We start from the raw sequence: 14,528 nt of genomic DNA on the forward strand, positions 1-14,528 counted from the left end.
CCTTCCTGACATGTTCAAAACTCTCCTGGACAAGCAACCTAAACTGGCTCTTACTGTGAAAATTGGTTTGGAGCAGATGACCTTCAAGGTCTCTTCTTTCCAACCTTTATTATTCTATGGCTCATTAACAGCCCCAAGCAGGGCTATGTGCTGGATGTCCTAACATCTTTTCTGCACCTACCCTGCTGATGGGGACGTTTCATGACATTGATAAAACAGTACTGATTCAGCTCCAAATCGTTAGAAAAATATTTTATCAACAGTTCACATCAAAGCTGCAGATTTACTCACCAGAATTTCTTTCTTTCTTTTCTGCTGACAATGCAGGTAGCTCACTCAGCGATGAATTCATTCTGATCACCTGGCTCATACACCACATTATACCAGACTCAAGAAAAAAGCACTCTGCCTAACCACAGCACAGCATTCGTGTGTTCCTACAGCAATGATTCATCGCATCCCTTGCCCACCCACCAAAAATTTTTGCTGCACAAGAAGCACACCTGCAGAAAAACATAACTGACTATGGAGACTTGGAAAGCTATATCAGGTGATAGAATATTCACTTGCAAAAACAAGCTCTAAAATCAGCATTCACCACTTACACGTGGGATAATACATCAACTTTGATCAGTTCCACACATTTTCTGACTATGTGCCATGTTACATAGCACTACAAAATATCCAACAGGAAAATGCACAACAGTTACCAAAGCTAAGTACTAAATCATAGCCTCTCTGCTACAAGAGGCTGAGTAGGCTATCTGAGTGACAAACTTGGGAAGAAACAGAGGCACCCTCTCCCACTCAGTAGAATCAGTAGCGTACAAATACTTCATGACAGTCTGAAAGCAAGCTGGCTCTAGTCTATATTGTGAAGCAACTACGCTCAACACAACAGCCATGGATTTAACGCCACTAAAAAAAAGATAAAGTACTGTATTTCCAAGAATATGCAGTAATGAAAAACATGTATCTCAGATAATGCAAAGGACATGAGAAAAAAAAAAACGAAAAAAATTTATCAATATGCAGTGCTCCCATTGAATAGGGAAAAATCCCTGCCAGATTATAAGGATATAGCGTGTCAACAAAGTAACATAAAGGAGACTTTCAGTAACTGCTAGTATGTTACGTCATTTTAGTCACGAGAAGACAATACTGAATTAACTTTCTCCTCAAAGTGTTTCTGTTGCAAAATGTCTCAGATATTTGACCCATTCTGTTCAATATGTTTATTGACAATCTGGATGAGGGCATTGAGTCCATCCTCAGTAAGTTTGTAGATGACAGCAAGTGGGGAGGAAGCATCGATCTGTCTGGGGATAGGAAGGCCCTACAGAGAGATCTGGACAGGCTGGATTTCCAGGCTTAGAATGAAGTTCAACAAGTCCAGGTGGCTAGTCCTGCACTTTGGCCACAACAGCTCCAGGCAACAGTACAGGCTTGGGGCAGAGTGGTTGGAAGACTGCATGGAGGAAATGGACCTAGGAGTGTTGGTTGACACTCTGCTAAACATGAAGCAGCAGGTATCCCAGGTAGCCAAAAAGGCCAATAGCATCCTGGCTGGTATCAGAAATAGTGTTGGCAGCAGGAAAAGGAAGGTGACTGTCCTCCTGAACACCTCAAGTACTGTTCTCAGTTTTTGGCCCCTCACTACAAAAAAGACATCAAGGCCCTGGAGTAGGTCCACAGAAGGGTAACAAAGCTGGTGAGAGCTCTGGAGGACACGTCTTATAAGGAACAGTTTAGGGAACTAGAATTGCTGAGTCTGGAGAAGAGGAGGACCAGGGTAGACCTTACTGCCTCTACAACTACCTGAAAGGATGTGGAAGGTGGGAGTCAGCTTTTCCTCTCATGTATCTAGCAATAGGAATAGAGGGAATGGCCTCAAGTTACACAAGCAGGGATTCAACTTGGATGTTAGGAAAAATTTCTTCTCTGAAAGGGTGGTCAGGAACTGGAATGGACTGCCCAGGGAGCTCACGGAGTCACCATCCCCAGAGGCATTCAAGAAACATTTAGATGTTGTACTAAGGGACAAGGTTTAGTGGGAAAATATTGGGGGTAGGTGGACAGTTGGACTGGATGATCCTGGAGGCCTTTTCCAACCTTGATGATTCTATGACTTGAGCAGTTTGACCCTTCTAACAAATTATTCCCATGAAAACTCAATGCTGTACACTTGTAATAAAGTCTGCAACGTCATCTTAAACTGAAGTGGTGATAATTATCACATTCTCATCACCAACTTCAGAGGCAGAAAAAAATAGTGGACGCGCTAAATTAGTCCCATGCAATGAATACAAATAAAACAGAGAGCAGGCTGATCACGGGGCTAACCAAGGCAATTGAGAATGTTCTAATTCAATTTAAGGAATAGTACAGATTTGAGGACTGACATCTAAAACAAGGCATACAAATTATGTAGCTGGACTTTGTATTGATACAGATTGTAGATATAGCTATATACATAAATTCCATCTTGCGTTCTTAATACTTGATGTTTCATCCTTGTTGATGCTTTATTACTACAGTATTATTTTTTAAACATTTCAGTGTAAGAATTTTCTCAAATGGAAAAATCCATTTTGAAGGAGGTCAGCAGCAAACACTTTATGCTCAGAAACGTATCTTTAAATACCTTTAAAATGTGTTGCAGCTGCTTTTGAAAGCTCTGGACAGAGTCTCTAAGGTTTCTGGACTCTACTTTGCACTGGTGAGGCCTCACCCAGAGTACTGAGTCCAGATGTAGAACCCAATACAGGAGAGACATAGACCTGTTAGAGTTTGTCCAGAGGAGGGTCACAAAAACGATCCAAGGGATGGCACACGCCTAGGACAAGGATAAATGGTTTCAAACTGAAAGAGGGAAATTTAAACTGGATATTAGCAAAGGTGTTTTGTTTTGTTATGTTTTGTTTTTTTTGTTTGTTTGTTTTGGTTTTTTTGTTAATGATAAGGGTGGTGAGACACTGGAACAGGTTGCCCACAGAGATGGTGGATGCCCTGAAGACACTCAAGATCAGGCTGACTCAAGCCCTGGGAAACCCTATGGATGTCCTGTTCATTGCAGGGGAGTTGGACTACATGACCTTTAAAGGTCCCCTCCAACTCCAAGGGTTCTATGATCCTACGATTCTAAGTTCCATATTACAGTGTAAGTCCTTTATTTCTCCTCACACAGATTTACAATCCATAAGAAGAAACAATCAAAACCAGCAAGTCCCAAACAAAATATGCATTGCTTTCAAAACAGAGACACTAAAAACAAAGGCATTAATTTTTTATGTCAATATCCCATTGATACAGATTGTAAAAGTACATACTATGCCATTATCAAATTCTCAAATAACTTCTTTTTTCTAGCTGCAAATCCTAAGAAAAGAATTGGCTATTAAGATGAAAATGAACAAAATGTACAGTTGTGTAATGAACAAGGAACACGTTCTCCAGATGTTCCTATTCAAAGGCATTTATATAAATCAGAAAAAAATCACAATCTTGCCAGACTCCTCTGGAAGAATCAGGAAAGAAAAAAAAAAAAAAATCTGCAGAATTGTCTGCTGAAGTCTATTCACAAAGATACAAGGATAACCAAACTCCAGGCTTCTTAAATGTTACCCCGTCTAGATACATAAACCACTTTCAACCCAGTGAAATTTTCCAACCCATTTTCCAATCCCAACTTAAGTCTGACAAATTAAAAAATATTGAACTACTTCATTCAAGCACACGCACTGTGTGCGTAAGGACAAGCATATCCATAAAAGGGGTAGCAGGGTGCTTCTCCAATAAGCTTGAAGACTACTTCTGAAGCAACGTCTATAAAATGAACCCCTAATCACCCATGTCTCATGCTACTTAAGGACAAATTTTTCCCCTCAGCTTATTGCTATGTTTCATACAGCATGCAAAAGACCCAAGATTATTGATTAAAAAGAACTCGGAAGAAAAAAAAAAAAAAAGGAACCCATCACACCTACTAAAGTAATCCCCAACTAGTAGTAGGCTTCTGGAAGGCACTACAAGACCCAGACAGCCTATCCAAACTATATTCAGCTACTTGGTGACCTTGCAGTGCAATCTTGGCACTACAAGTGCAGACACAGAACATCCATTGATGGACCTCTACACTCTCAGCAGTAAAGGGACCTTGCTTTGAAGTCTCCACAATAACTAATTTGCCTGAAATAAAATAAAATAACAAAAACACTTCCACAATATAAACATTTTAAACATTTTATAGATTTTAGAGGAAAATATTTAGAACTTAAAAAACTCTTTATCTACTTCTATTTACCTATTTTCAAAAAGTTCTTCAACTATTTCACAATGCACAGCATTTTTTTATTATTATTATTAATTTTTTTATTTTTTTTTTAAGCATATCCAATCCTTAGCCAAGAACTTCAGCAAATACAATAACAACTTAGGGACATCTATGTCTCATCATGTACATTTTCCCCCATAGGCATTTCACTTAAACAGTCTTCCTTCAGTGGTTTTCTGCAGCTCATAAACACACAAAAAATATTGCATTTAAGTAAACACTTTTCTCCAAAGTTGACTACCTCAATTTTACAAATGCAGGCATCTCCTGGATAGATAAACAAAACCTCCTGAATTATGTTGCTGGACTATATACAAACCAGTCATTTACTAAGAATGAAGTGTTCCCTGAAAACTCACACACAAGCTTACACCTTAGACACAGAATCTGCAAAATAACATTCAGGGATTACAGTGGATCAGACACTGGAAATAAACATCAGGGCTGCATGACAAGTTAGCACTATGATGAGATATATCAGCAGAAAGCTGTAAGCAATCATGTTTTACTCAGTAAGATCCAAGTAGAGTAATGTACTCAGCTTTGGATGGCCCATAATCTTCAGCTGCAGCAAGCAGTGTCCAGAAAAGATTGATCAATAACAAAGAGCTTTGAAAACATAATCCTGTGCTGGGACAGTGTGCGTAGGGAAGCCACAGAATTTCCATATCTGAAGGCTAAGAACAGCCTTGGCAGTTATCTGTCCCAAAACATACCCTGTCCTTCAGAGATCAAAATCTGTAAGGCAGGCAGAAAGTAGAGCAAAACAAATATGGAAGTGATAAATAAAATCATTTTTAAAGCATCCAGCTGATTGCGAATGATGTGGCTAGGTCATGCTCACATAAGGATGTTATTTTCTTGCTCTGTGGTGTCATATGCTGTTAAATCACTTGCTTTTTGATGTGATTGCAATTTCCCACAGGGAGAAATCTTTAATTCAACTCCCCCTGCACCCACGGGGTTCTATACAAGTGTATTTCTTCAATGACTTTCCAGCTTGCAAAAAAATACCCTGTATCCTGGATAGACTGAACAGATTCTAATTTTTATTCACAATCTTTTTCCCCATCCACCTCACACTTTGGTGTGGCACGCTGGGACTGGTGCATCCCAGGGTACAGTTGGCCTCTCTGGCTGCCAGGATACACTGCTGGCTCAGATGCAGCTTCCCATCAGCCAGAGCTCCCAGATTCCTTTCCAGAGGTCTAGAATCATAGCATGTCACCATAGCTCCCCATAAATATTTTGGGGAGCACTTTAACCTTCCAATACTTGCATAAAACATAACTTCACCAAAACAAGGTATCCAGATACATACATACAGATAAGTGCATCTTTGTGAAAGGCATCTGCATGTAAGTGATAAGACCTATGAACAGGTGTGGTCTTGAAAACCATTCTATGATTCTGCAAAAGAGTTAATGCTAATTATTCCGTGCTACAATTTTATTTCACTCTCCAAGCAGAGAAACCAACCACAATTATCTGCACTCCAACATCCTTTTAAATCTACCCATAGGCTCGAAGGCAAATGTGTACAGATATTTTAGCCAGTTATTTTCTCCAAAGTCTAAATATGTATCCTTTTAAAAAAAAAAAAAAAATAGACTACATAGGCTACAAAAACAAAGTAGGCAAAAGAACCAGATACAAAACATTTGCTTTACTTCTTTGCTCTGGAGACAAGGAACAAGAAACATTTCCAAGATAGCAGGAATATGGAGCAGCAGGTATTTGTTCCTTTTTCAATAAAGATATTCTGCAGGTTAGAGTACACAACCTTTGCAAAATGGTGACCTGGCAGGAGGTAATGGGGAAGGAGAGAAGAAGTAAGATAAGAGTATACCATCCAGAGTGTGAGACCTAAGGGAGAGGGGGGAAAACAAAAAGAAAAAAAAAAAAAAAAAGACTTCTGTTCCCTTATTCGAAAGGAACTTTCCACATAAAAATAAAGTAATGATAATCAGGAATCTACATGTTTTCAGGAAGGAGGATTATACAGCAGTTGAATTCTAAGCATTCAGTTAATGCAGAAGTTACTAATATCCATGGAAGAACAACAATTTGCTAAGGCTGAATCCAGCTCTGACGTCACTACCTCAGATGTTAACAAAAGACACACAGGAAGAAACGTGATACCCGAGGTACAGCTGTCATAGCAAAGACAATTCCACATATTGCCATGCTTACATACATTTCCTCAATTAAACAATTTCAAAACATACTCATCTAATCAACAACTAAGATATATATATATATATATATATTTTTTTTTTTTTAATAAAGTCTACAAGCTGGGCTTCTGCTTATTAGCATACATCTCTATCTGTGCTTTAATAAAAACACAGGGCTTTTCTGGCCAAAAAAAAAAAGTCTTAGATTTGATTATGATTTATTCTAAAAGTATTTTTCTTCTCCTCACTACCTGTCCAGAGAGACTTGAGTAACAGTACAGATAGCAACCACAATCTGCATAGAGTTACTGCTGAATATTAATGCACTGAGTTCTCACTGCTGTAACGTTAGATAATTAGATCTCAATCTCTTCAATACGCTTTAAAAGGAGGATAATATGTAGCAAAATAATTACTTACAGGCATAGACTGCCACCTAGTGATTTTGATTAGCTACAAAATTGGAAAACTCCAGTTCTAGAATGAGGGGGGGAATAAATCAATTTCATCAAATTTTAAATCAACATAATGCACTACTTGCATTTGCTATTACTATGCTAATGGTAATTGCAGGAGTGAGGCGTGGAAAGAAAGGCCAGTAAGTATGTAATCTTTATTGTACAAGCAAGATCAATGAGGCTGGTTGCCTGCTCATCAGCTCTGTCTGGAATTCCTCCTTATTTAAAATAGACTACATACAGCCTACGCATAAGACAAGTGCTGTAACTGGAACTTATCTCCTGTCTAAAACAACACTGATCTAAGACAGATACGTCCTAATTGAAATTTTGGATTCCTTCAATTTCTGTGCTTTCAGGTTTTCCTAGTTCTCCTAAGCACTGTAAAACCTTCAGTTTGCCACGAGGTTCATTTTTGCTATTTTCACTCAAGCTATTGCATGTTTTCTATAAGATTTCAGTGTTACTGAAGAAACCAAAAGTTACTTGTGTCACCTTGCCTGCCTTACAAAGCTGAATTATCATTTTATGGACAACTCCTTCATATTTCTCCTTCTCTCCAAATGTGTAGATCAGATATTGTCACCATGTACTTACAGGTACCTCACCAACAGAATAATTATAAAAACTCCTTCCATCTCAATCACTATCGATATCTTCAGTTCACTTTTCAACAACACCCAAATCTTAGAATTTGCAAGACAGAAGGGGAACTTGAGATCTTTCTAGAATATAAGAATAAGAGATTATATTTCTTTTAAGGCACAAACACGTCAGAAAACCTTTTTGAATTTCTCCCTTTCAACTAACATCCTTTGCAGTCAAAACAATCCTTGCAGTGGTCAGAACTGACATGAAGAGTCAGTTTCCTACCTGATCAATTTGGTTTCACCAGCACTTTACGTACCCACTTGCTTTTAATCACAAGAAATATGAGCTTAGTTTTTCCTCATAAAAAATCTATCATCTTTTTCACTAGAAGGTGGTCAGAATCAATATTAACTTTCATTGGCCCTTATTGAATATATTAATATAAGTACTGCTCCAATTTCTCATCCATCTTCCCCCTCAAGCTTTAAAGGAGTTCCACTCAAATATTCCCAAAGTCATGCCGTATCTTCCTCAAAATATTCACCAAAAATTCTTATTGCACACTCAAAATAAATTCAATTCTAGCTAAGTTGCCAGTACATTGAGACTGTTGCTTGTCACACCAGCCAAGTTACTTTATAGATGTTCCCTGCATTACCTCTACAGCACCCACCTCTACAGCACCCACCTCTACAGCACCCACCTCTACAGCACCCACCTCTACAGCACCCACCTCTACAGCACAGCCAACTGCTGTCTAGGAGACTTCATTTTCACATGAAATCTGATGAACAGAGAACATGTTCCACCAGATTTACAGAACCAACTCAACCCCAACATGCAACCATAATGACTACTACTAATAGTTTCAACCAGACTTTATGTAAATACATATTAACATATAAGCAGCAGAGTGAGAGAATGGCTTTATAATCAAGGAGGGAAGATTTAGGTTGGATGTCAGGGGAAGTTCTTTACAGAGAGAGTGGTGAGGTGCTGGAACAGGCTGCCCAGAGAGGTTGTGGATGCCCCATCCGTGGAGGTGTTCAAGGCCAGATTGGATGGGGCCCTGGGCAGCCTGGTCTAGTAGTAAATGGGGAGGTTGGTGGCCCTGCATGTGGCAGGGGGTTGGAGATTCACGATCCTTGAGGTGCCTTCCAACCCAAGCCATTCTATGGTTCTATGATAACCACTGAAGTAGAGAATTAAGACAAAACAGACTTATCTTTCTAAACTGCCTTAAAAGCACAGTCTTCTTCCACTCCCTTTTTAAGCCCAATGTTTTCTTGTAATGTCCAAGTCAGCAATAACTCATCTCCAGATAAATCAGTGAAATAGATGTAATCTGCAGCAAATGGTACCAATCATTTTTGTGCCTTGAATTTGTAATGTTCTGCTTCGACTGTTGGATAGCCCAGTGGGGGACACAACACCCATATAAAAAGCCACCACGTTACTGTAGCCACAACCAGTTTCCAAGAGGGTAAACCACTACGTATCACCTTGCACGCCATAGATTAAAAAGTTATTTTTTGTAGCATTCCACAGCACTTCTTGGGGCAAAAAGCACACCTAAGGAAATCACACCTAAGTTAAAAACAGTGATGTCAAGAATTCCTCCAAATTTGCCAACAAGATATCACTGAGTACACATTTAACTCTATCCAACAAAAACTGTGAACATGGCACTTACTTGCTTTCAGACTATTCATTGTAACAGTCTACACCTTTATCTCCACTGATGTGAAGCTATAGAAGATCACACCACAGAAAGCAGAATTAAGTTTCTTCTTAAATGAACATAATGTAAAGATTAACTTAAACCACGGATAATGTAAGAAATTATTGAAAACTCCTGCAAGTTTTTAAAATTCAGATGGATTACATCACCTTTGAAGGTTTCTTCCAATTCAGTTATTCTTTTCTAGAAAGCTCCTTATTTTAAATTCACTTTAAAAAAAATTAAGGTGATCTTTTAATTTAAAAGATTCTGTAAGTAACAACATTTTTCTTCCCCTGAACCCACCTCAACTGTCTGAGATAATTAAGTATGTCACATTTTTCATATATATTTTTGCATATATATTTTTCCCCTATCTAGATGGCAATGTCATTATTTCTCTGAATGCCTGCACGCAAATCTCCCAAGCAAGTAAACCAGTTGCATTGTAGATGAAGAACAAGAATAGCTATAAAATTTCTATGTTGTGTTTTCTTTCTATATTTCCAGGGCATGTTAGAAAATATTATATTTAACAAAGTACTCAAACCTATTTCAAGTTAAGTCCTTTCCAGTTTGTGGCAGATAAGACCAAAAAGCATCACTATGTTTCGTTGATAAGAGGCTTTAATTTGATGACAAATAAAGTGGGGCCCAAATGACGAACATTTAGTCCAAGTACAGTTAAAAATGTGAAGTCATATTGATAAAGTTATTTGAAGAAACAGAAGACAATTCAAATGTCAGCAAATTCAGTATTTTTGAAAGCTTACACTGATAGCATATTCAAAACTTCTATTTTCAAAGACAAATAGAATAAAAAAGTACTCCAGTTATAAGATTTCTCTCCTACATATTCTTCTCTTCTCCCACAAACCATATGGGGTAGGAAAAACAAATGTTAATACAAAGATAAAACCAGATGTAAACAGTGGCTTACCATACTTGTCTCGCAAGCCAACTGTACACCTGAAGACTCCACCAAAGGCCACATCTTCACCAAATATTACTAAAAAAAAAAAAAGTACAGGAAGATTAATGTAATCCCAGTGCATTTGATTTCTCCATGAATGCCTCGGCAATTTTTCTGTTAAGCACTTAACACTTCATTCTAGTTCAAAATTTATCTAGACGTTTAAGTGCTTCCTTTACACAGCCTTCTTTTACACTGCTGCTTCTGTAGAAGAAGCAAGGCTAACAAAGAATCAGTGAAGTAATACATCTATGCCTTGAAATAGTATTAATCTAACTGATTCAGTTATGGCTTCATTAGGCCATTTATTTTTCTGAAGTATTCTATAACATCAAGACATCAAAACAAATAAAATAACAATTCCAATAAACAATTATGAAAGAGTTACTGAAGTTGTATATTGTGCTTCAACTCAAACACTCATATTTTTCATCCACAGATTCCAGTATATTTAGTGTTTTGAAAAGTGTCAAATTGAAGTGTTCTACAAAATAACATACTCACCAGATCCCTCAAGAGCCTCTTCAAAGGAAATCCTATACAGAAAAGATGGCAATCTAATAGCCAGGACAACTATTAGTATTCAACACTATATTCAACACTACCATTCTCATACAGCACCTGGACAATTAAAGTCTTTTTCCCCCAAACTAATTATCTTCAGCTGATTTAGGGCTAAATTTTCATCTGATCTTCTTCTCTTTTGACTTATCAAATGCTGAAAGTGACTTTTGTTAAAACAGTTTTATTTAATCTGTTAAAATAGAGATTGGAAAAAAGCTATGCCATCATAGTGTTAATGACAGAAATAGATCCTCAAATCATTGCTCCAATTCATTTTTACTAGTTTGCTGTCTTTTTTTTTTTTTTTTTTTAATTATATTAAAAACTTCATAGTGTTTTCCTACTACCATGTGACTACATACTTTGGAATCATCTGGTACTAAGAACATAAGAACAGCCCCATTTGACAATGCTGTCAGCAAACTTCCATGAAACTACTCATTCTCCTCATCCACTGAAATGCTTTCCTGGCCAGATTCTAGTCCTCATTTACCCAAGCATGAGTTTCCCCACTACTTAAACAACAGTTGCTCAATTTCCACACAACTGAAAACAGACAAAGAATACGCTTTCTACTACAAGAATTACTAATTAATTCATTAAGTAGAGCAATACTGACAAAACACAGATCTGGACTGCAGAATTCCAGTATAGTCTGGCAAAGGGTTTTACACAGATACAGAACTGCAAGATGAGGAGCAAGACTAGAACATTAGAGCAAATAAAAGGCTGAAGATCACATACGTGTTTAGGTTCCTTATAGAATTACACTGTACTTGCTTTTATATTGTTGATACTACAGAAATATCACTAAAACCTGTTGTCTAAGTCAAGCTTACTAAAGCTGATTATAACATAGCTTTAGATTGAGAGAGAATGCATACAAGCATACTACTGGATACAGAACATGGAATTTATCCTGACAGATCAGACAATTAGTTAGACTTCAAACTAAGCAGTGGTTTAAACGGTGCCAAAAAGAGTTACTAACAGATTAAGTGGAAAAAAACAAACTTACACAACAGGATCATACAGCTTTTCCAGCTGTGTTCATGCCATTAAGAAATAACATTTTGAATATCTGGCCTTCATCACACCTTTGTTGATGACTGAAGCAACTGATCTCTTGTTATCTCCATGAATTAAGTCGTTTTGTGCAAAATAAAGTTTAGGATAATTCATTTTTAACTGAACTGTGTTGAACTAGCTTCTTCAAAGCTATCAGTTATCCAGACTGCAAAAGACAGGAGAAATCTTACATTGCCCATGTACGATGATGACCCAAAATCAGTAAAGCTGAAAAGGAGTATGAGAGAGCAGAGAAGGAGAGAAAGGAGAATGACAGAGCAAGAAACATGCAGTCTTTCAAGAGTACCATTTTTTGAGTATGGAGAGTTGAGTGAACTAAAAGTGAGGCAAAAAAAATCCTCCTTTACTTTTTTCTGGGACTTAGGCCACCCTAAAATAGCAGAAATGTATTAATAAACATATATTTCTGTCCCAATTTGCAATCAAAATACAACAAGCTGATAGAGAAAACAACTACAGTTTAGAATACATCATCCATTAATAATCTGTTAACATCCCATTTATATGTTTTAAATCCCAGTGCATTTTTAAGCCTTGTTTAATATCAAAATGTAGAAATAACATACTACAAAGCTTAAAGGCAATGAGAAACACATTCACTATTGTGCACAAATACAAAATGCAATTGATGGAAAGCAAAACATACTAACAAGTAGAGCATACCTGCAGTCGGATCTTTGGCTAAAGCATTATCCAAGGCACTTGTTATGGACTGGAAGAGATTCATCTTCTGAGTTTGCCCTGTGAGAAAGGGATTATTTTGATATTTAATTTAGTTCAAAATATGCAATACATTAGAAAACACTATTGCAAAACATTACTGAAAGCTTAGTCAATAGTCATAAACACAATCCCCATTAGGAATGCCTCAAAGACTTGTTTATTGAGCAAACCTCAATTTATGGGATAGATGGGACCAAGCACAGCATACTTGGCAATCCCAGGGACTATAACTCTATTCAACCTTTTTGAAAAAAGTATAGTCGTGGCTGCAAATGCAAATTTGCAAAGCTTATTCAAATACTGGGAACAAAAGTTAATTCAATTTTTCAAAGGAAAAAGAACCTATAATCAAGCATTATTATCTTGAGCACAGGGATACCTTCTGCTGAGGTTTACCAGATCACAGCAAGTTTCCTTTATTGTGTCTCAATTATTACTTTTTAACCTCTTGCCTTCACTATTTACAGACATCTGCTGCCATCAGAAGTTTCGTATGCCTCCTGCCCGCTCTCTGGATTGCGATTAGAAAGCGTTAGAAGCATTAAACAACAAAAAAAAAAAAAAAAGGAGGAAGTTAGATATGGAACAGCTATACTTAAAAAGGGATTTAAGTACTAAGATCTAACGCAGTCCCTTTCTGAACTGCAAGGAAAGAAGTGGCAGCCATATGAGAGAACAGGAATAAGAGTAACCAAAAGAACTGACTTCTGTTTACAGTATCTCTCAACAATCACTCAGCCAATTATCCCCTGGTAATTAGCATTTCTTGGTCAAGACCATGGCTCAAGTCATAGCAGAGCTAGAGAGCTGTGTTCCTGTATTTTTTCATGCTCAATAGCTTTTCTTGTTATAGTTTACAGAAGCCTTTAAGAGAAAGCTGTAAGAAACCATTATGGGAACCATTCAAACTGTATCAAAGCTATAAGCAATCAACATTTGCAAAGTGGAAGTTGGGGAACAGCAGCAGTTTCTCCTTCCCCAGTCACCCACACAAGGTTATCCTTTCAGCAGGACACATTCATTTCAGTATTTGCTATAAGGAAATGCCTATCCCTCCAGCAACTGTCAAACTGCTAGCACTGACTGTTCCAACCTGCTGGCCCCTGCTTCTAACAGCAAAAGGCTGTCACAGAAGCAGGAGAGTAGAAAGTAATTGTGCCCTTCAGGTGTGAACTGTGAAGCTAGGATTAATATCAAGACCAGACCAGTACTGTCATTTATTTTTATTCACTATTTGTCATAGAACTCCAAGGGTTGTTTTTTGCTTGTTTTGTTTAAGTCAGGGACCTAGCTTTCCTCTTAGCATTAGGGCTGACTGCCCCACAAGGGCTTCTTCGTTGTGCCCTCCAGCAGAGGCCGGCAGCACACAGACATTGCTCTGGGACACCCTGCGTGCCTGTGCCTCCTCAAAGCACATGGGAACGGCTGAGAGCTGTCTCAGACTTAACTACAAAGTCGGAACACCTCATAGAACATCCTGAATTGGAAAAGCCCCACAGGAAATCATCGAGCCCAACTGCCGGCTCCACACAGCACCACTCAAAATTCAAACCCTATGTCTGAAAGCGGTACTCAAACACTCCTCGAACTCCAGCAGCTCAGGGCCGTGCCCACAGCCCCGGGCAGCCCGTTCCATGCCACCGCCCTGTGGTGCAGCACCTGTCCCCGACCCCCAGCTGCCCCTCCCCTGGCACAGCTCCACGCCGTTCCCTCAGGCTCTGTCGCTGTCACACAGAGCAGAGCTCAGCGCTGCCCCTCCGCTCCCTGTGAGGAGCTGCAGCCGCCATCAGGCCTCCCCTCAGCTCCTCTGCTCTGTGCTGAGCAAACACAGGGACCTCAGCCACGCGGCCGGGCCAAGGCCGAGCCACCCGGGATTGCGGCGGCCCTGCCCGCTCTTTCT

The 14,528-nt window shown here is 38.6% G+C and overlaps 1 protein-coding gene across 1 annotated transcript in view; it reads right to left on the minus strand.

Annotated features, from left to right (window-relative positions):
* Positions 1-14,528, minus strand: part of BCKDHB (branched chain keto acid dehydrogenase E1 subunit beta) — a 106,711-nt gene that overhangs the window by 91,962 nt on the left and 221 nt on the right. The window contains exons 2-3 of the mRNA XM_010707698.1: positions 12,569-12,646; positions 10,220-10,288 (exon numbers count right to left, since the gene is read on the minus strand). Of these exons, the coding sequence (XP_010706000.1) occupies positions 10,220-10,288; positions 12,569-12,632 (133 nt within the window). The 5' untranslated portion in view covers positions 12,633-12,646. The remainder of the gene's footprint in view (positions 1-10,219; positions 10,289-12,568; positions 12,647-14,528) is intronic.

This window comes from Meleagris gallopavo, chromosome 2 (assembly GCF_000146605.3).
Source record: "Meleagris gallopavo isolate NT-WF06-2002-E0010 breed Aviagen turkey brand Nicholas breeding stock chromosome 2, Turkey_5.1, whole genome shotgun sequence".
Lineage (NCBI taxonomy): Eukaryota > Metazoa > Chordata > Aves > Galliformes > Phasianidae > Meleagris > Meleagris gallopavo.